At 44.6% G+C, this 22,237-nt stretch overlaps 1 protein-coding gene across 1 annotated transcript in view; it reads right to left on the reverse strand.

Moving 5' to 3' along the window:
* The window catches only part of stil (STIL centriolar assembly protein), an 82,755-nt gene extending 62,915 nt beyond the window's left edge, over positions 1 to 19,840 (reverse strand). The window contains exons 1-3 of the mRNA XM_085982879.1: positions 19,735 to 19,840; positions 1,836 to 1,923; positions 1,631 to 1,738 (exon numbers count right to left, since the gene is read on the reverse strand). Of these exons, the coding sequence (XP_085839005.1) occupies positions 1,631 to 1,738; positions 1,836 to 1,921 (194 nt within the window). The 5' untranslated portion in view covers positions 1,922 to 1,923; positions 19,735 to 19,840. The remainder of the gene's footprint in view (positions 1 to 1,630; positions 1,739 to 1,835; positions 1,924 to 19,734) is intronic.
* Between the last annotated feature and the right edge of the window lie 2,397 nt (positions 19,841 to 22,237).

Here is a 22,237-nt window from a genome sequence, read left to right on the forward strand (position 1 = left end):
CACCAAGAGATATTAGGACAGGTGACCAAAAGCTTGGTCAAACAGCTAGGTTTTGAGGAGCGTCTTAAAGGAGGAGAGGGGTGCAGAGAGGCAGAGAGGTTTAGGGAGGGAATTCCAGAGCATAGGGCCTGGGCAGCTGAAAGCACGGCCATCAATGGTGCAGCAATTCAAATCGGGGAAGCGCAAGAGGCCACAGAGATCTCAAAGGGTTGCAAGGCTGGAGGAGATTAGAGACAGGGAAGGACGAAGCCTAGGAGGGATTTAAAATCAAGGATGAGAATTTTAAAACTGAGGCGTTCCCAGACCATGAGCCAATGTATGTCAGCGAGCACGGGGCAATGGGTGAACAGGACTCGGAGCGAGTTCGGATATGGGCCGAAGAGTTTTGGATGAGCTCGTTTATGTAGGGTGGAAGATGGGAGGCCGGCCAGGAGAGCATTGGAATCGTCAAGTCTAGAGGTGACAAAGGCATGGATGAGGTTTTCAGCAGCAGGTGAGCTGAGGCAGAGGCGGAGTCAGGCAATGTTATGGAGGTAGAAGTAGGCGGTCTTGGTGCTGGAGCAGATATGGGGTCGGAAGTTCATCTTGGGGTCAAATACAACACCAAGGTTGCAAACTGTCTGGTTCAGCCTCAGACAGTTGCCAGGGGACAGACTTTGTGGCGAAGACCGAATGACAAAGGGAGATTGTAGGGGCACGGTCAAATTGGCCAAGTGTCTTGGAGAGAAACACACATCAATGCTCACAACTGCCAGGACAGCAGGAAGGTGGACTAGATGAACACTCAGCATTGTCCACAACCCCAAATAGTCCCTCAATGCGAGTCAGCAATTGATGTGTAATTCCTCCAATTTAGCACTGTGGATTCACTGCTCAAGGTGTGATGTCTACTTGGGCGAGACCAAAAGCAGATTAGCTAATCACTTTGCTGAGCAACTCTGTTCTTTCTGCAAACTCTGTCCTGACCTTCCTTTGACTCCCCACTTCAATTTCTTCTTCATATCTCACCCTGACCTCTCAATCCTTTGCCGTTCCAACTAAACACAAGCTTCTGGACCAGTCTACAGTAATTTCTCCAGCATTTACTGCTTTTATTTCATTGCCCTGCTTTACTATTTTCATTGCCTTGTTCTTTTAATTGTTTAACTGAGTTGACCACCACTAGCTTGCAAGTTAAAATACAAAATACTGCAGAGGCTGGAAATTTGAAACAAGAAACAGGAAATGCTGGAACCCCACTATTTTTGATGTTGCGCCCTTTTTACCTGGGTGAATTACATTTCCAATTGGTTAGCAGATTAGCTAATCACTTGCAAAAGATTTACTGCTAATAACTTCCACAAAAAATGGTAAAATGCAGTACCCAGTTAACTATATATTTCTGGAATGATCACTCATTTAAAAAGAAACTGAAACCACCATCACAAAAGTTCAAACCATCTTAGTTTTAACATTTCAGACAAGTACAGTTGCAAATACTGCAATGCTATGTAAATTCAAACCGTATTATTGCTAATTATTGGTCCATTATTGAGCATTACAATTCTTAATTCCTAAAAAAAAAAAGTTACTAAAATTAAGCCCCAAAATAGGGGTGGGGGTGGGGAGAAATAGAAACTGCAAATCATACCTATAATATGCAAGTTGTAGGCTTATTGCATCACCTAGTGGTGTTGGATCCCATAATGCCAACTTTGTCTTGGGAAAGCTGAAAGGCATTATTCCATGTTCTGGAGGCCTATAAAGACCATAAATATAATTTTCAGAAAATATGCATCAAAGAAACAAGTTGTCAGGCCATCCATAGCAACTCTTTATAAATTCATATCATTTACCTTTGGGCCCACTGGCTTTCAGCAGTATTATATGAAAACTGCATTAGATGAGAAGGAAGATTTTTCAAGCTTACTTCAATACTCATTCCTGAAATCAAGCAATAAATTAAATGTTGCATTTTTATTCAATTTCATTATCACATTTTTGTATGAAACAGAAAATGTTCAGCAAATGGTATAAAGTGGCATATGAATTGTTGACTAATGCCAACTTTCAAAAACTAAGTAGCAACTAAGAACATTAAAGTAGTGACCAATTTTGATGAAAGGCAGACACCTGAAATATCATAATGCTTCTTTTCTCTTTACAGATTGTTTAGTCTCAATTATGCTGGTGCCATTGTTGGGAACGATCTACTCCAATTCCATTTCCCTATATCATTTTATATTCTTCCTCTTCAAATGCTTATACAAATCCCATTTTAAATAGTTATAGTTTCTGTCTCAAAGCTTTTCATAGTTAAGAATTCCATGTTCTACTGACCCACTGTGAAAAATATCTTGTGACTTCCTAGCTTCATTCTTTTATTGAGAGTCTATGCCCCTCGTTACCAAGCAGTGAAAATAGTCTTTCCCTATTTACCCTTGCAAATCATCTCAATTTTAAAAACCTACTGGATTACAAAAGGAAAAGAACAGCAACAGAACAAAGAATAGTTTAGAAAGAGCAGGAATTAGATGGAGGAAAAAAGCAAAGCCAACTAGCATGGTGTTGGAATGCATATATTAACGGAAGGAGTGTTACAAATAAGGTTGACAACTTAGACGCATGGGATTATGATCAATGTTCGCTCTAAATTTTTTTTGGGTGCGTGACCCCTTTAATGGGCTGCACAGCTCATTCAAATTTCGGCGCACGCGCAGATTTTCCATTTAAAAGCCAGGGAGCTGGCTGCCTGGGACCTCCAGACCGCCACGCGGCCACACAGCTTAACAGAAATATTGGTTATGATATAGTGGCTATAACGGAGACCTGCTGTAAATATGGGCAGGAGTGGGAACTAGACATTCCTGGCTACAATGTATTCAGGAGGGATTGGGGGGGGGGGGGGGGGGGGGGGGAAGAGACACGGTGGCAGTATTGATCAAGGATAATATTACAGTTCCACAGAGGGACGATATACGAGAGGGTTCAAAGACTGAATCTATTTTGTTAGAGTTAAGGAACAGAAAAGGAGCGGTTACATTTCTGGGTGTTTACTATAGAACCTCAAAATAGTGAGAAGGAGATAGAGGAGCAAATCTGTAGGCAAATTTTAGAGAAATGTAAAAATAATAGTAATAGCAGGGGACTTAAAATTACCCTAAAATAGACTGGGAAAACAAAAGTAAAGGGCAAAGATGTGTACAAGGGAACTTTTTTAATCAGTATGTTTCTAGCCCAACGAGTAAGGAAGCAGTGCTGGTTCTAGTTTTTGGAAAATAAGTAGGACAAGTGGAGTGCGTTGCAGTGGGAGAACATCTGGGTTATAGTGATCATAATATAATTAGGTTTAAAGTAATTATGGAAAGGGACAAAGAAATATCAAAGGTGAAAATACCCAACTGGAAGAGAGTCAATTTCAGCAATCTGAGAAGGGATCTAGTGCAGGTGGAATGGAAACAGAGACTGGCCAGGAAAACAGTAAATGAGCAATGGCAGGCTTTCAAGGCGGAGATACTTTGGGTACAAATGAAGCATATTCCCACAAGGAGGAAAGAAGGTGCATCCAAAGCTAGAGTTCCCTGGATGACAAAGGAAATAGAGGTTAAAATAAAACAGAAAACAAAAAGGAGGTTTATGACAAATGGCAGGTACAGAATAAAGTCAAAAACCAGGCAGAATAAAGTGCGCAGGAAGCAATGGAAAAATGGGCAAAGAGAGGAGTTTGAAAAAAGATTAGCGGGCAACATAAAAGGGAACCCAAAAGTCATTTATAAACATATAAAAAGTTGGATAATTAAAGGAATGGTGGGGCCGATTAGAGACAAAAAGGAAATCTTCTTGTGGAGGCAGAGGGCATGACTGAGTACTTACATTTGTCTTCACAAAAGAAGTTAATGTTGCGGTGGGGGGGGGGGGGGGGGGCGGTGGTGGAAAATAGAGATATTGGGTAGGATTAAAAATGGAGAAAGAAGGTGCTAAATAGGTTGGCATCAAAGTTACAGAGTCACCTAGTCCAGATGGGATGCATCCTCGGTTGCTGAGGGAAGCTAGGTGGAAATAGAAGAATCTCTGACCACAATCTTTCAATCCTCCTTTGATATCAAAACCATCACTAAAACCGATTATCTGGTCATCATCGCGTTGCTGTTTGTGGGAGCTTGCTGTGCGCAAATTGGCTGCTGCGTTGCCTACATTGCAACAGTGACTACACTTCAAAAAGTACTTCATTGGCTGTAAAGCACTTTCGGACATCTGGTGGTCATGAAAGGCGCTATATAAATGCAAGTCTTTGTTTCTTTACATGGGAATGGTGCCAAAGAACTGGAAAATTGCAAATGTTACACACCTGTTCGAAAAAAAGGTGGGATAAACTTGGTAAGTACAGGCCAATCAGTCTAACATCAGCGTGGGAAAGCTGCTAGACACCATGGTCAAAGACAAAATTAATTCTCACCTGAAGCAGCATGGCTTAATGAGGGACAGCCAGCATGGGTTTATTAAAGGAAAATCATGTCTAAAACCTGATCGAGTTCTTTGATGAAGCAACAGAGAGGGCTGATGATGGTCGTGCAGCAGATGTTGTATATGTGGACTACGAAAAGGCATTTGATAAAGTACCACATAACAGACTTATTCGGGAAGTAGACGCACATGGTATTAAAGGGACGGTGGTAACTTGGGTGTGTAATTGGCTAAGGGATAGGAGGCAGAGAGTGGTGGTGAATGGCTTTCTTTCTGACTAGAGAAAAATATTCAGTGGGGTCCCCCAAGGGACCATTGCTTTTCTTGTTGGACTTGGGTATAGGGAGTGCAATTTCGAAGTTTGCAGACGATATAAAACCTGGCAATGTAATAAATAGTGAGGATGATAGTAGCAGACCTCAGGAGGTCATACAGACTGGTGAAATGGGCAGACATGTGGCAGATGCAATTTAATCCAGGTAAGTGTGAAGTGATGCACTTTGGGAGAAACAGCATAATCTAAATTAGTGTGAGCTGTGGCTCAGTCGGTACAGGAAACTTTGGTTTATCTGGAGGTTAAAAGTCCAGAAAGCTCGATCTACCGGCAAAATTCAGGAGCCGTTTCCTATCAGTTTTTTTACTTCTCGTTGCTTTTTTTCCCCCCAGTCAGGCTCTGCAAGGTCTGTAGCTAAGCAACAGCTTCAGCTAGAGACGCTTTTAAGCTGCAGCCGACTGTTTTAAAGCTGTTGCTAAGCAACAGGGTTTGTTGATTCACATGGAGCCGAAAATCTCCATATGTTTCAACATTAGCGCTGGTTTGTCCGGCAGTTTTGATGGGACGGCAACAGCTCGGTCCCGTCGGTGCCAGATATCACAAAGTTTCCTGTAGCACTCTTGCCAACGAGTTGGTTGTGGGTTCAAGTCCCACTCGAGATATTTGAGCACAAAAATCTAGGCCGACACTCCAATGCAGTACCGAGGGAGCGCGGCACTGTCGGACGTGACTTTTGGATGAGACGTTAAACCAAGGCCCCGTCTCCTCTCTCAGGTGGACATAAACGATCCCATGGCACTATTTCAATGAGAGGGAGGAACTGAATGAAAACAGTATTTGTAGGGAAATGGTGTTAGGGAAATTGACGGGATTGAAGGCCGATAAATCCCCAGGGCCTGATAATCTACATCCTAGGGTACTTAAGAAAGTGGCCCTAGAAATAGTAGATGCATTGCTGGTCATCTTCCAAAATTCTATCGACTCTGGAATAGTTCCCATGGATTGGAGGGTAGCTATGTAACCCCACTATTTAAAAAAGGTGGTAGAGAGAAAACAGGGAATTATAGACCGGTAAGCCTGACATTGGTAGTGGGGAAAATGCTAGAGTCCATTATAAAAGATGTAATAGCAGAGCACTTGGAAAACAGTGACAGGATCGGACAAAGTCAACATGGATTTACAAAAGGTAAATCATGCTCGACTAATCTACTGGAATTTTTTGAGGACGTAACTGGTAGAATAGATAAGGGAGAACCAGTGGATGTGGTGTATTTAGACTTTCAGAAGGCTTTCGATAAGGTCCCGCATAAAAGACTAGCATGCAAAGTTAAAGCACATGGGATTGGGGGAAGGTACCGACTTGGATAGAGAACTGGTTGGCAGACAGGAAGCAAAGAGTTGGAATAAACGGGTCTTTTATCCAAGTGGAAGGCAGTGACTAGTGGGGTGCCGCAGGGATCGGTGCTAGGACCCCAGTTATTCACAATATATATTAATGATCTAGACGAGGGAACCAGATGTAATATCTCCAAGTTTGCAGACAACACAAAAATGGGTGGGCGTGTGTGCTGTGAGGAGGATGCAGAGAAACTCCAGTATGATTTGGACAGGTTGGATGATTGGGCAGATGCAGTATAATGTGGATAAATGCGAGGTTATCCACTTTGGTGGCAAAAACAGGAAGGTAGATTATCTGAACGGCAATAGATTTGGAAAAGGGGAAGTGCAACGAGACCTGGGTGTCCTTGTGCACCAGTCGCTGAAGCATGCAGGTGCAGCAGGCGGTTAAGAAGGCAAATGGTATGCTGGCCTTCATAGCGAGAGGGTTAGAGTACAGGAGCAAAGATATTTTGCTGCAGTTGTACAGGGCCTTGGTGAGACCACACCTTGAGTATTGTGTGCAGTTTTGGCCGCCTTATCTGAGGAAGGATGTTCTTGCCATGGAGGGAGTGCAGTGAAGATTCACCAGACTGATACCTGGGATGGCAGGAATGACGTATGAAGAGAGATTGGGTCGATTAGGCTTATATTCGCTAGAGTTTAGAAGAATGAGAGGGGATCTCATTGAAACTTAAAATTCTAACAGGACTAGATGCAGAAAGGCTGTTCTCGATGGCAGGGGAGTCCAGAACCAGGGGTCACAGTCTAAGGATAAGGGGTAAGCCATTTAGGACAGAGATGAGGAGGAATTTCTTCACCCAGAGAGTGGTGAACCTGTGGAATTCTCTACCACAGAAGACAGTTGAGGCCAATTCATTAAATATATTCAAGAAGGAGTTATATATTTCTTAAGGCTAAGGGGATCAAGGGATATGGGGGGAAAGCAGGGACAGGGTACTGAATTTGGATGATCACCCATTATCGCATTGAATGGCGGAGCAGGCTCGAGGGCCGAATGGGCTACTCCTGCTCCTATCTTCTATGTTTCTATTTGGCACATTGGATCCAAAATTGGCTTTGTGGCAGAAGGCAGAGGGTGATGATCGAAGGTTGTTTTTGTGACTGGAAGCCTGTGTCCAATGGTGTACCGCAGGGATTGGTGCTGGGTCCTTTGCTGTTTGTAGTTTACATTAATGATTTAGATATGAATGTAGGAGGTATGATCAGTAAGTTCGCAGATGATACGAAAATTGGTGGAGTGGTAAATAGCGAGGAGGGAAGCCTCAGGTTACAGGACGATATAGACGGGTTGGTCAAATGAGCAGAACAGTGGCAAATGGAATTTAACCCTGAAAAAAGTGTGAGGTGATGCATTTTGGGAGGACTAACAAGGCAAGGGAATACACAATGAATGGCAGGACCCTAGGAAGGACAGAGGATCAGAGGGACCTTGGTGTGTACGTACATAGATCCCTGAAGGAAGCAGCACAGGTAGAGAAGGTGGTTAAGAAGGCATATGGGATACTTGCCTTTTTTGGTTGTACAAAATGCTATTTAGGCCACAGCTGGAATACGGTGTGCAGTTCTGGTCGCCACACAATAGGAAGGATGTGATTGCATTAGAGGGTGCAGAGGAGATTCACCAGGATGTTACCCGGGCTGGAGCGTTTCAGCTATGAAGAGAGACTGGACAGGCTGGGGTTGTTTTCCTTAGAGCAGAGAAGGCTGAGGGAGACCTGATTGAGGTGTACAAAATTATGAGGGGCATAGATAGTGTAGATAGAAAGGAACTTTTCCCCTTAGTAGAGGGATCAATAACCAGGGAGCATCGTTTCAAGGTAAGGGGCAGGTGGTTTAGAGGGGATTTGAGGAAAAACGTTTTCACCCAGAGGGTGGTTGGAATCTATAACTCACTGCCTGAAAGGGTGGTAGAGGCAGGAACCCTCACAACATTCAAGAAGCATTTAGATGAGCACTTGAAACGCCATAGCATACAAGGCTACGGACCAAGTGCTGGAAAATGGGATTAGAATAGATAGGGCTTGATGGCCGGCGCAGACATGATGGGCTGAAGGGCCTCTTTCTGTGCTGTATAACTATGACTAGCAGAGGGACCTTGGGGTACATATTCACAACTCCTTAAAGGTCAAAGGGTAAATTGATAAGGCAGTTAGGAAAGTGTATGGGATACTTGGCTTTGTAAATGGGGGCATTGAATGCAAAAACAAGGAAGTCATGCTAAACCGTAACAAATCACTGGTTAGGCCTCAGCTGGAGTATTGTCTCTAATTCTGGGCACCACACTTTAGAAAGGATGTCAAGGCCTTGGAAAGAGTACAGAGGAGGTTTACCAGGATGATACCAGGAATGAGGGTTTTCAATTATGTGGAGAGATTGGAGAAGCTAGGATCATTCCCTTAGAGCAGAGAAGGTTAAGGAGAGACCTAATAGACGTATTCAAAATTATGAGGGGTTTTGATAGAGCAAGTAGGGAGAAATTATTTCCTCTTGCAAGTGGGTCAGTAACCAGAGGTCATAGATTTAAAATGATAGAACTAGAGGAGAAATGTTTTCACACTGAAGGTTATGATCTGGAACGCATAACCGGAAAGGGTGGTGGAATAAGATTCCATAGGAACTTTCAAAAAGCAATTGGATATGTATTTGAAGAGAACTCATTTGCAAGGTTCCGGGGAAAAAGGCTGGGGGGGTGTGGGGCTAAATTGGACAGCTCTGTCAAGGAGCCGGCACAAGCAAGACTGGCTAAACGGCCCCTTTTGTGCTGTAAGATTCTACGATTCGATGAAAGAAAAAGAAATAGTATTTATAATAGCGTCTTTCATGATCTTATGGCCTCCCAAAGAACTTTACAGCAAATTAAGTACTTTTGAAGTGTAGGCACTGCTGTAATGTAGGAAACACGGCAGCCAATTTGCACACCACAAAGTCCCACAAACAGCATTGTGATCATGACTAGATAATTTGTTTTAGTGATACTGGTTGATGGATAAATATTGGTCAGGACGCCAGAGAAAACTCCCCTACACTTCTTCGAAATAGTGCCATGAGATCTTTTAAATCCACCTAAACGACAGCACCTCTGACCAGTGCAGTACTGAGGGAAAACTGCACTGTAGAAGCAGCCTAGATTTTGTGCTCATGTCTCTGGAGTATGACTTGAATCCACACTGCTGCCACAGCTAACACAACCTTCTCTGTTCCAGTGAAACTTCCCAGTATCCTTTCCATTACTCGAATAACTTTGCTAAATAGGGTTACATAGAAACACAGAAGATAGGAGCAGGAGTAGGCCATTCGGCCCCTCGAGCCTGCTCCGCCATTTAATGAGATCATGGCTGATCATCCAAATTCAGTACCCTGTCCCTGCTTTCACCCCATAGCCCTTGATCCCTTTAGCCTGAAGAAATATATCTAACTCCTTCTTGAATATATTTAATGAATTGGCCTCAACTGCCTTCTGTGGTAGAGAATTCCACAGGTTCACCACTCTCTGGGTGAAGAAATTCCTCCTCATCTCTGTCCTAAATGGCCTACCCCTTATCCTTAGACTGTGACCCTGGCTCTGGACTCCCCCGCCATCGGGAACATCCTTCCTGCATCTAGTCTGTCTAGTCCTGTTAGAATTTTATAAGTTTCAATGAGATCCCTGTAATGTATATACCTTTAAGGGGGGAACTACTTTTTACAGCTCATGTACACTGTAGTACCGGCAGTGACCACACCTCTATATAGCACTGAGTAGTAATCTGTACAGTTCAGTTCCAGAGTGAGCCACGTTGAGTAAACACCTGTTGTACCGTTCTCCTGCAGTCTTGTGTCTTACTACTGACGGACACAACATTGGCGATGAGGCAAATTCGATCCTACCTGCAACTCTGCATCACCTCCCAGGGATTCGTTCCTGGAGACCAGTAGATTGGAGGTTAAGGCCAGAAACACAGGCGTCGACCACGGGCAACCGCCCAGTCATCCAGCAGAGACTCGAGAATTGTGGGGGAGGCTGTTGAGAGCCAGGCTTGGCTTTCCAGTCGCGGTGGTCCAGGGAAACGGGCTGGCAACAGGTAGTGCGCAGACCCTTCCCGGACAGCGGCGGGCTAGAGCCCGACCGAGCGGCACAGCAAAGGGCCGAGCAGTGTCGACGGGGGAGAGAGCAGGCAGAGCGCACAGGGCGCAGCCGGTGTTCAGGGTCCGAGCAGCGTCAAGGAGAGGGACGCGTAGAAACCCGCGAGGCGCCGCCATTGCCACGAGGACCGCCGAGAGCGGCGTTGGCAGCAGCGCAGGAGAAGTGCGCGAAACCTACAGGGCTCCGCCATTGCCACGAGGACTGTCGAGAGTGGCGTGGGCAGCAGCGGGGGAGGAAGGAAAGCGCGGGAGACGCCATTTTAAGCCACACCCAAAATGCCGAAGAGTGGCAGTATCACCGCATTTGACAATGAAGTCGAAGATTGGACTACATATGTCGAACGAATAGAGGTATACTGCAAGGCAAATGAGGTGTCAGATGACAAGAAAGCGCCGGTATTGTTAAATTTAATGGGTGCAAAGACGTATGGCTTATTACGAAATCTAGTAACCCCAGCGAAGCCAGTGGAAGAGATTTTTGGAGATATAGTGACCATACTACAGGAACATTTAAACCCCACACCACTGCTGATAGCAGAAAGATTCAAGTTTCACAAACGGAACCAGCATAAGGATGAAAGCAATGCTGAATATTTAACAAAACTGCACAAACTATCGAAACACTGCCAGTTTGGAACGGGACTGGCAGATACCTTAAGGGACAAGTTTGTGTGTGGGCTTCAAAGTGAAGGAACCCAGAAACGGCTTTTATCTGAAAAGAACCTTACGCTGGACAAGGCTTTCAGCATTGCGGGATCATATGAAGCAGCAGCACGGGGCGCTGCAGAGATACAACAGAGACCGCAAGAATATGGCACAAACGAAATGTCATACGGAACAGAGAAGTGCTATCGCTGCGGCAGAACAACACACGACCACAATGATTGCTGGTTCAAAGACAAAGTGTGCAGTGTGGAAAAGTAGGACACATAGCACGAGTCTGCAGGTCGGGAAAGAAAACCAGCAATAAGAAATCTCCAAAAGAAAAGTACAAGAAGGTACATAAGGTGACGGAGAATAGTTCAGACGAACAAAAGAGTGATACCGACTCCGAAAGCAGGGAGCTGAGTTGTCTGAAACTACATAATGTGATCAAAACAGAGGATCACCGAACCATTTGGGTCACTCTCAAGATAGCAGGAGTCCAGGTAAAAATGGAATTGGACACAGGATCAGCCCTAACAGTCATAAACCGACGGGACTACGAGCGGCTATTCTCACACATACCCTTGAGAGACACAAAAATTATTTTGAAGACGTACACGGGGCAAAAAGTCTACCCCAAAGGAAAAATAAGGGTGACCGTTATATATAACGGTAAGGAAACACCAAAACTAGACCTGTATGTATGTATTGCAAGATGGAGGACCACCATTACTGGGACGTGAATGGATCCGGAAAATACAGCTGGATTGGCATTTCATACAAGCACTGACTGTGGCTGCCAAAAAGGATGACCACATCACACCAAGGCGACTGTCAAAGATCCTAACCGTCGCGCAAGAAGTGTTCCAGCAAGGACTCGGAACACTAAAAGGCATGACAGCAACAATTAAAATTGAAGAAAACGCAAGCCCAAAATTTTTTTAAGGCCAGACCGGTACCTTATGCGATCCACCCAGCTGTCGATGCAGAGCTGGAGAGTTTGGAACGTTCAGGAGTACTGTCCAAGGTAGACTGGAGCGAGTGGGCTACACCCATCGTTCCTGTGATGAAAAAGTCGTTGAGCAGCACGCCTGGGGAACCAAGGAAGGTTCGCATCTGTGGGGACTTTAAGGTAACAGTGAACCCAGTCCTTCACACCGTGCAATATCCACTTCCGCGGATTGAAGATATTTTCACCTCGCTATCTGGAGGGAAACGCTTCACGAAGATTGATCTGGCCTAGGCGTATCTGCAAATGGAGGTAGAAGAAGCATCAAAAAGATACTTCACAATCAACACCCATAAAGGTCTCTACCAATACAACCGGCTGGTATTCGGGGTAGCATCAGCTCCGGCTATTTGGCAAAGGGCAATGGAACAAGTCCTGCAAGGGATTCCAGGGACCCAGTGTTATTTGGACGACATCCTGGTCACGGACGAAAATGACAGTGATCACCTCGCCAACCTGGAGCAGGTGCTCACTAGATTGAAGGAATATGGGCTCCGAGCTAACCGCCCCAAATGCGAGTTTTTTAAAAAACAGATCTCGTATTGTGGCCACATTATCGATAAAGAGGGGTTACATAAGTCCCCAGAAAAGATTGAGACAGTAGTCAAGGCTCCAGCACCGGAAAACGTGTCACAACTGAGGTCGTTCCTCGGGCTGGTAAACTACTACCATAAGTTCTTGCCAAATTTGTCTACAATACTACACCCACTGAACACCCTACTGCAAACTGGAGTGCCATGGAAGTGGAGTGACGAATGTAAACGAGCTTTCCAGAAGAGCAAAACACTAATCACATCAAGAGGTATTGGCCCATTTCAACCCAGCACTACCAATTCGGTTGGCGTGTGATGCGTCACCCTACGGCATTGGAGCGGTGCTGTCGCACAAATTCTCAGACAGCTCAGAGAGGCCAATAGCCTTTGCGTCACGATCACTAACCTCAGCCGAGCGTAACTACGCCCAGATTGACAGGGAGGCCCTCAGCCTAGTGTGGGGAGTGAATAAGTTCAATCACTATCTGCACGGGCAGAAATTCACCTTGCTGACTGACCACCAGCCTCTTGTCTCCATTTTTAATCCGAAGAAGGGCGTTCCAGTGATGACTGCGCAACGACTACAAAGATGGTCATTCTTTCTAGGGGCGCACCACTACGAGATTGAATATAAGGGCACGAAACAGCATGGAAATGCTGATGGGCTATCACGCCTGCCACTGCCTACTGCGGAGGAAGCACCAGCAGTGGATCCTGTCGAAATATTTCATTCGACTATAGTTGAATACCTACCGGTAACTAACGCTCGTATAGAAAAGGAGACCCGAAATGACCCGACACTGTCTCGGGTATATGATTTGACGGTGAAGGGATGGCCAGCACATGACGACTCACTGTTGCCAGCATTCTCGACAAGGAGAGAACAGCTGTCAGTGTGCCGGGGGACCTTGATGTGTGGATCCCGAGTGGTAATTCCACCCAAGTTAAGGGATAGAGTGCTCAATGAGCTTCATGAGGGTCATCTGGGAGGGGTAAAAATGAAAAGCCTAGTCAGGGCTTATGTGTGGTGGCCGGGAATCGATAAACAAATTGAGGACCTGACCAAGAGCTGCTCAGGATGCCAGAAAGTCCAAAATGCACCACCACAGGCCCCTCTACACCCATGGGAGTGGCCCTCATCTCCATGGCAACGGGTGCATATTGACTTTGCTGGTCCATTCATGGACTCAATGTTTTTAATAGCCGTGGATGCGCCCTCAAAATGTCTTCCACCACCACAGAGAAAACTATTGCAGTCCTACAGACCATTTTTGCCAGGAACGGCTTGCCAGAACAGATTTGCTCCGCTAACGGACCACAGTTTGTGTCCGAAGAGTTCCGGAGGTTCATGAAGAAGAATGGGGTAAGGCATTACACATCCGCCCCGTATCATCCAGCCACAAATGGATTGGCTGAGAGGTTCGTACAAACCTTTAAGAAGGCAATAAAGGCTATGTACAATGACAACATTCCGCTGCAGCATAAGGTGGACAATTTCCTGTTCGCCTACCGGAATGCGACACATGCAGTCACCAACCAGGCCCCGGCCATGATGTTCTTTAACCGAAGGTTAAGATCTCACCTGGATTTGCTCAGACCAAACGTACGAAGAGATGTTGAGAGTAAGAAATTCCAGCACATCAATGAGAAGCCAACAAGGAGCTTCAATGTAGGGCAACCAGTCTTGGCCCGCAACTACCGAACAGAAAAATGGCAGCCAGGAACGATATGCACACAGCAGGGCCCACTAATGTACACAGTGGACGTTGGGGAGAACATCGAGAGACGCCATGCTGACCAGATCCTAGAGGCACAAGAACAAGTCAACCCCATGCCTCGCCCATACGTACCTGGTGAGGAACCCGACGTACAGGTCACATCTACCCCAGAAACAGTAGCATCGGAAGCTGATGACCCAACCGACGACAGGGTGCCAGAATCGCCTCCACACCAAGAGCGAGACACTCAGGAAAGGCGCTATCCAGAAAGGATCAGGAAGCCTCCTCAAAGACTGAATATATAAATGGACTATTTTCAGCTAACGTTGCATGTTAAAAGTGTTAATTATAATTAGTTGATATTTAATTGTTAAATGAGTGTTATGGTACTGTTAATCTAAAAGGGGAGGAATTGTAATGTATATACCTTTAAGGGGGGGAACTACTTTTTACAGCTCATGTATACTGTAGTGCCGGCAGTGACCACACCTGTATATAGCACTGAGTAGTAATCTGTACAGTTCAGTTGCAGTCTGAGCCACGTTGAGTAAACACCTGTTGTACCGTTCTCCTGCAGTCTTGTGTCTTACTATTGACGGATACAACAATCCCCTCTCATTCTTCTAAACTCTAGCGAATATAAGCCTAATCGACCCAATCTCTCTTCATACGTCATTCCTGTCATGCCAGGTATCAGCCTGGTGAATCTTCGCTGCACTCCCTCCATGGCAAGAACATCCTTCCACAGATAAGGCGATCAAAACTGCACACAATACTCAAGGTGTGGTCTCACCAAGGCCCTGTACAACTGCAGCAAGACATCAGAAATTCCCAGGTTCCCAGAAATGCACACAAATACATCATATCCTTACTTTAATAGTCAATGTCCCATGTATAAAACACAGAACCTTATTTGATCTTTTTAAATGATCTTTTCTACCTGAACTCTCATTAACTGACCCATAGATCTCTGTTCCTCCATTCTTATCTTAGTCTTTACCCCATAAATATGTACTACTGTATTACACATTTCTTTGCATTGAACTGCAGCTGCCACTCATCTGTCCACTCCACTTATCTATCAATGCCTTCCAGCAATCGCTAGCATTCTTCTTCAAATTACTATGGCCCCTAATTTGATCAGCAAACTTCGATATCATTCCTCTTGTGCTTATGTCCAAACTGCTTACGGCAAACAGGAAACCCCAACACAGATCACTGGGGCACACCATAGCGCTGCCAATCCAAACAACATCATGCGCCCCATCTCATTCCACTGTCCAAATATTCCGAACCCCTTTAATACCATGTGGCTTAACTTTAGTAACAGGTCCCTTATTGAACATCTTCTGAAACTATAACATTTATTGCATTCCTTTACGTACACATTGCTACTTCCTCAAAAAAGTAGCAATTAGTCAAGCATGACCTGCCCTTTACAAATCCATGCTGCCAGTCAGAATGTTGTAGGTTCAAGCCCCAGAGACTTAAAACACAAAATCTAGACTGGCACCTCAGTGCAGCAGTGAGGCAGTTCTGCACTGTCAAAAATAAATCAATCTTTCAGATGAGACATTAATATGATGACCTCAGGTGGATGTTAAAGATACCATGGCACTATTCAAAGATCTCCCAGTGTCTTGGCCAACATTTATCCCCAACCAGCATCACTTATTTATCTCATTGGTGTTTGTGGGACCTTACTGAGCGCAAATTGGCTGCTGTGTTTCCCTACAATACAACAGTACTGCATTGGCTGTGAAGCATTTTGGAATGTCCCGAAGTTGTGAACGGCACTATATAAATGCAAGTTCTGTCTTTGACCGTTTCCCATTAGCCACAGTAAAAATTACTGTAAAAGGTTGACAGCATGGTTAAGGTAAAAGAATATAACAGCAAATAGGTTCTGGCTCAAAGAGTAAGGATCAAATAGATGTAAAACAGAAAGAGGTTGCATTACAAAAATTTGGGAGACAACATTCTATAAATAAGCTAACCCTTTAAGATGCAAGAAGCAAAGTTAGAAGTTAGTTTTATAGACTGTGCCACAAGTCAGATATAAATCATAGTTTACTGATCTCCTAAATGCATTCCATTATTTGAAAAAGTAATTATGCATACCAGATATACAGTTGCTTCACTTAAAATAAACCACAGGCAACACCAGCTGTACAACTCATGATTGCTGCCGACATAAACCAATTATGTTGGCTGCAAATAATTGGGTTTTTTAAAGTAACTTTAAATGTTGCAGTACTGCAATATCAAATTATATGATTCCATGAAAAAAATCTTCATTATTGAAAAGAAAAAAACAGCAGGGTAAACAGCCAATGGAATGAGAAGCCACAGGGGGTGGGGGCGGAGCAGGCAAGAAAAAAAAGATGCAATTGTGAAAGTCCGGGGGGATGGGGGGGGGGGGGGGGGGGGAAAAGAGGGAAAGGAAAACAGAAAAGGAGCGTGTGGTTAATGAAATAAGGAAAGGTGTGAGGAAGGGGAAAAAAGACAGATTTATATAGCACCTTATTACATCTCAGGATGCCCAAAAGTACAGCTTGAACCCAATGAATTACTTTTGCAATGCAATTACTGTGGTTATGTTGGGCATGAAAGTGTTCCTCAGCATCAAGCCATGGCACAAGCAGCAATAGAAACCTTTGCAAAACCAAGTTAGAAGTCACTCTAATTTAGTGGAAGATTTCAACAAAATTAACAATGTGAATAAGTGCAGTGTTGGCAGCCAATAGTAAATATACACACAAAAAATTCAACTGAAACAGCATCAGGATCTGAAGTCAGCAATGTGCTTACAGTATCATTAAGACTTTATGCACCTAGACAGCAAGTTCAATTTCCTAATTGTTGAAGAAGTGAACTTTGCATCATTTATGCAACAACAGCTGTTACTGGCAGGACAAAACTCAAGCTTTGTTGGACATCATCCAGCCAAAGCAGATGGAAATGAATGGATAATCTACAATATTTGCATAATTACAAACCAGGTTGGCCACATGGCAAATAAAAATGGGTAAAAAATTAGGTCATGTTCCTGTTTACATAGGATATATGGCACAGAAACAGGTCATTCGGCCCAACCAGTCCATGCCGGCGTTTATGCTCCACTCAAGCCTCTTCCCGCTTTTCCTCATCTGAACCCATCAGCAGAACCCTCTAATCCCTTTTTCCTCATATGCTTGTCTAGCCTCCCCTTAAATGCATCTATACTATTTGCTTCAACCACTTCCTGTGGTAGCGAGTTCCACATTCTCACCACTCTTTGGGTAAAGAAGTTTCTTCTGAATTCCCTACTGGATTTCTTGGTGACTATCTTATATTGATGGCCTCAAGTTGTGTCGCAACTTTGTGATTTGTGTATTTGTACTCCCTTTGTTCCTCTACCCGATCCAGACTCGCACCCTCCAAGTAAGTGACCTCCCTATTCTTCCTACTAAAATATAATACCTCACACATTTATCGGTGTTGAACTTAATTTGCCAATTATATGCTCATTCTGCAATTTTTTTTATGTCCTCCTGCAATTTGTTGCAGTCATTATTGACTATCCCCCCCACCCCTGCAAAATTTGGTGTCACCTGCAAATTTAGAAATTGTGTTTTTGATTCCAAAGTCTAAATCGTTAATGTAAATTGTGAACAAGTGGTCCCAGCATGGATCCTTGTGGAACACCACTACCCACCTTCTGCCACTGTGAATAGCTACCTTTTACCCCTACTCTCCGCTTTCTATCTTGAAGCTAGCTATCCATTCTGCCACTTGTCCACTGACTCCGCATTCTCTGACCTTGTTCAGTTGATTATGGGGTATCTTATCAAAAGTCTTTAGAAAATCTAGATAAATTACATCTACTGCATTACCATTGCCTACTCTCTGTTACTTCTTCAAAAAATTCAGAATGAGGTTGGTCAAGCAAGACTTTCCCTTTTGAAATCCTCATTATATTTTTGGTTTCTAGATGTTCTTCTATTTTCTCCTTTAGCAATTGCGCAGCGCTCTGGGAGGTCCCATGCAGGCCGGTCAGCAGCTTTTCAATGGAAAAATTGCACATTCGCAGAAATTTGAATGGGCCGCACAGCCTGCTAAAGAGGCTGCGCACCCAAAAAAATTAGCAGGAACAAACTCAAGTTTAGTAACTTTTCTGATTTTCAGATTATTCAATTAACTTTGAAGTCACATCTCGCCAATTCAGAAACAACAAATCTGATTTTCTTGTTTACATGTTTACCACACATTGCAAGGTTAGTTTGACTTGTAACTATTCAGAAGCCTGTGATTTATATCTAAAATGTAAAGGCAATAAACCTTAATTAAAATTTGGCCAATTAAAGTAACCAACATTCACCCAAATTTGCTAATCCAGTGAAAGCAAGGTACAGATCAATACCAGCATTTTTAAACAACCTTTTCCTCACAAAATTCTCCTGAGACAGAACACTAAGATTTGCAGTATTTTCTCCAGCCATATCACCAAAAGGTCAACCTATACTGTACATTGGAAACCCTGGTTTCACAACTAGACTTTTAAAGGCCTGAAAATAACAAAAACAAAACAACTCCACGTAAAACTTACAGCTGACCTAATTACTATGCCCACTGCAAAATCTACATCAGTGTTGTCACTAGGATTTCATTCATAGTGGACATGCAAATTTTAAGAAAAATCCTGCAGTACAATTGTACATTTTTTTGCCATCCAAAGCTGGGTTCTGCTTGCAATGGGAAGTACTGGTGGCGGTACTGATCATAACACTCAGAGAATATCATAAATTAAAGCACGCATATTGGTACAAAATATACCATTAAATTCCACTTATTAAAACATCAGAGTTTGACTTAATTTTGAATGATTTACAAGAGCTATCAATAATGCAATTAGAAGCAAAACAGATTAAAATAATTTCAATAAATGGAACAGATAATTACTTTTTCGTAATAAAAGCTACATTTGTCAAACTAAAACAAAATCCACTCTAAATGCGCGAGGCTTGACAGGTCTGAAAGATGTACAGGTGCTGATGCTACGGTTCAGATACCCGATAGTTGAAATTGGTTAACTCCATTTTACGTTACTACACAATTCTAGCTCGTCTCACAGGCATCCGCAGTATTTTGCTTTTGTATTGGGGAGAAATAATGGTCTGTTTGTTGCGATTAAAACTGAAAGTAATTTCCTTGGAAACTTAAATTGTGTGGAATGTACAATCGAATGGGGAACTAAGTCAAAAAAGGAAAATAACCTGAAGGGGAGCTGCAAACACAACCAGATCTCCCTCGTCTCTTTAACAAGCCATTCAGGTCAAAGCATCCGGTGCTGTAAAATGCAACGTAAAAACCGGTGAACTCTACGGTAACTTCTTCTCAATCACAGCACCAGGAGACGGTAGAACTCGGATTGCCCGCGGGTGTCAGGTTGCACGAAACACTCCGCTCTTACTAAAGTAGAAAGCACCAGGCCGCCGCCCCTCACCCAAGGATTTTCTTTTAGACTCCCTGCTACTCGCCTGGACCGACGCTACACGGACTCGATCACCTGTCATTTAGCCACCGACTTCAGTTGAAGGATTTCCTCACCATTCTCAAATTACCCCAACAACCGCTTACAATGAAAGTAAACTCTCTCTTCCTCTCTCTCCTACACCGTCGCTGCTCCGCAGCGCTTACTCAAAAGTAAATATGGCGCCGCGCTACGTCCCAGGCGCGCGAGCACCAATCACGCGCCGCTTCTCCCGCGCTGTCCAATCGCGCGCCGCTTCTCCCGCTTTGTCCAATCGCGCGCCGCTTCTCCCGCGCTGTCCAATCGCGCGCCGCTTCTCCCGCCGGGTCGCGCTCAATTTTACTCAACCGTCAAAAAGTCCTCAACTGGAGTTTCTACGCATGCGCTTGCGTGTCTGCCTCGGGTGAAAGGTAATGAATTGGGTCGCCTCTTAATTTTTAATCAAGTTGTACACTTTAATAATGGCGCCACTGTACATAAGCTAGTATGAAATAAAAGACAGAGAGGCAATTGTATCTATTATGAAATAAGAGACGTCCATTTAGAACACAAAATTATTACGGCTAGGAAAATGGATGATGGCTATGCGTGCTGTAAGTACTTGTCCACTTGGCACATTGTAACACTGCTCCCATTATCAGCAATTTACACTAAACTACAACTTGCATTTACGTTGCCTTTAATGTGGGAAAAAAAATGTCCCAATGCAATTGAGAGGTGTAATCAGAAACTATGGACACCAAGCCAAAGGGGAAATACTAGGAGGAGTGACCAAAAGCTTGGGCAATGAGTGGGCTTTAAGGAGGTGGAGAGGCAGAGGGGTTTAGGGCGGTAACTGCAGAGCATGGAGCCTGGACAGCCGAAGGCACAACTGCCAATAGTGGGGTTAAGGGAGGAGGAGATCCAGAAGAAGCCAGAGGAATGGAGAATTCTCAGTGTGTTGCTAGAGGAGGTTAGAGGGAGGGGAAAGGCCTTGAACGGATTTAAACACAAGATGAACATTTTAAATTTGAGGACCAGGAGCCAGTGGAGATCAGTGATGAGATGGGGTGATAAGTGAGCGGGACTTGGTGCAGGATTAAGATACGGGCAGCAGTTTTGGGTCAGTTGACTTCAGACCCCATGAATTCTCATTGCTTTAGGTCAATCGTAGGCAAGGAAACTTCCTGCTGATTACCACCTACCGCCCTCCCTCAGCTGATGAATCAGTACTCCCCCATGTTGAATGCCACTTGGAAGAAGCACTGAGAGTAGCAAGGGCACAGAATGTACTCTGGGTGGGGGACTTCAATGTCCATCACCAAGAGTGGCTCAGTAGCACCACTACTGACCAAGCTCGCTGAGTCCTAAAAGACAGAGCTGCCAGTCTGGGCCGGCGACAGGTGGTGGGAGAACCAACACGAGGGAAAAACCTACTTGACCTCGTCCTCACCAATCTACCTGTCGCAGATGCCTCTGTCCATGACATTACTGGTAGCAGTGACCACCGCACAGTCATTGTGAAGACGAAGTCCCATCTTCACACTGAGGACACCCTCCATCGTGTTGTGTGGCACTACCACCGTGCTAAATGGGATAGATTCAGAACAGATCTATCAGCTCAAAACTGGGCATCCATGAGGCGCTGTGGGCCATCAGCAGCAGCAGAATTGTATTGCAGCACAATCTGTAACCTCATAGCCCGGCATATCCCTCACTCTACCATTACCATCAAGCCAGGGGACCAACCCTGGTTCAATAAGGAGTGTAGAAGAGCATGCCAGGAGCAGCACCAGGCATACCTAAAAATGAGTTGCCAACCTGGGGAAGCTGCAACACAGGACTACATGCATGCTAAAAAGCAGAAGCAGCATGCTATAGCCAGGGCTAAGTGATCCCACAATCAACGGATCAGATCAAAGCTCTGCAGTCCAGCCACATCCAGTCGTGAATGGTGGTGGACCATTAAACAACTAATGGGAGGAGGAGGCTCCATGAATATCCCCATCCTCAATGATGGTGGAGCCCAGAACGTGAGTGCAAAAGACAAAGCTGAAGCGTTTGCAACCATCTTCAGCCAAAAGTGTCGAGTAGATGATCCATATCGGCCTCCTCCTGAGGTCCCCACCATCACAGAAGCCAGTCTTCAGCCAATTCAATTCACTCCACGTGATATCAAGAAACGGCTGAGTGCACTGGATACAGCAAAGGCTGTGGGCCCTGACAACATCCCGGCTGTCGTGCTGAAAACTTGTGCTCCAGAATTAGCCGCGCCTCTAGCCCAGCTGGTCCAGTACAGCTACATCACTCGCATCTATCCGACAATGTGGAAAACTGCCGAGGTATGTCCTGTCCACAAAAAGGACAAATCCAATCCGGCCAATTACCGCCTCATCAGTCTACTCTCAATCATCGGGAAAGTGATGGAAGGTGTCGTTGACAGTGCCATCAAGCAGCACTTACTCACCAATAACCTGCTCACTGATGCTCAGTTTGGGTTCCGCCAAGACCACTCGGCCCCCGACCTCATTATAGCCTTGGTCCAGACATGGACAAAGGAGCTGAATTCCAGAGGTGAGGTGAGAGTGACTGCCCTTGGCA

Source organism: Somniosus microcephalus, chromosome 3 (assembly GCF_052327205.1).
Source record: "Somniosus microcephalus isolate GS21.2 chromosome 3, FLI_Smic_1.0, whole genome shotgun sequence".
Classification (NCBI taxonomy): domain Eukaryota; kingdom Metazoa; phylum Chordata; class Chondrichthyes; order Squaliformes; family Somniosidae; genus Somniosus; species Somniosus microcephalus.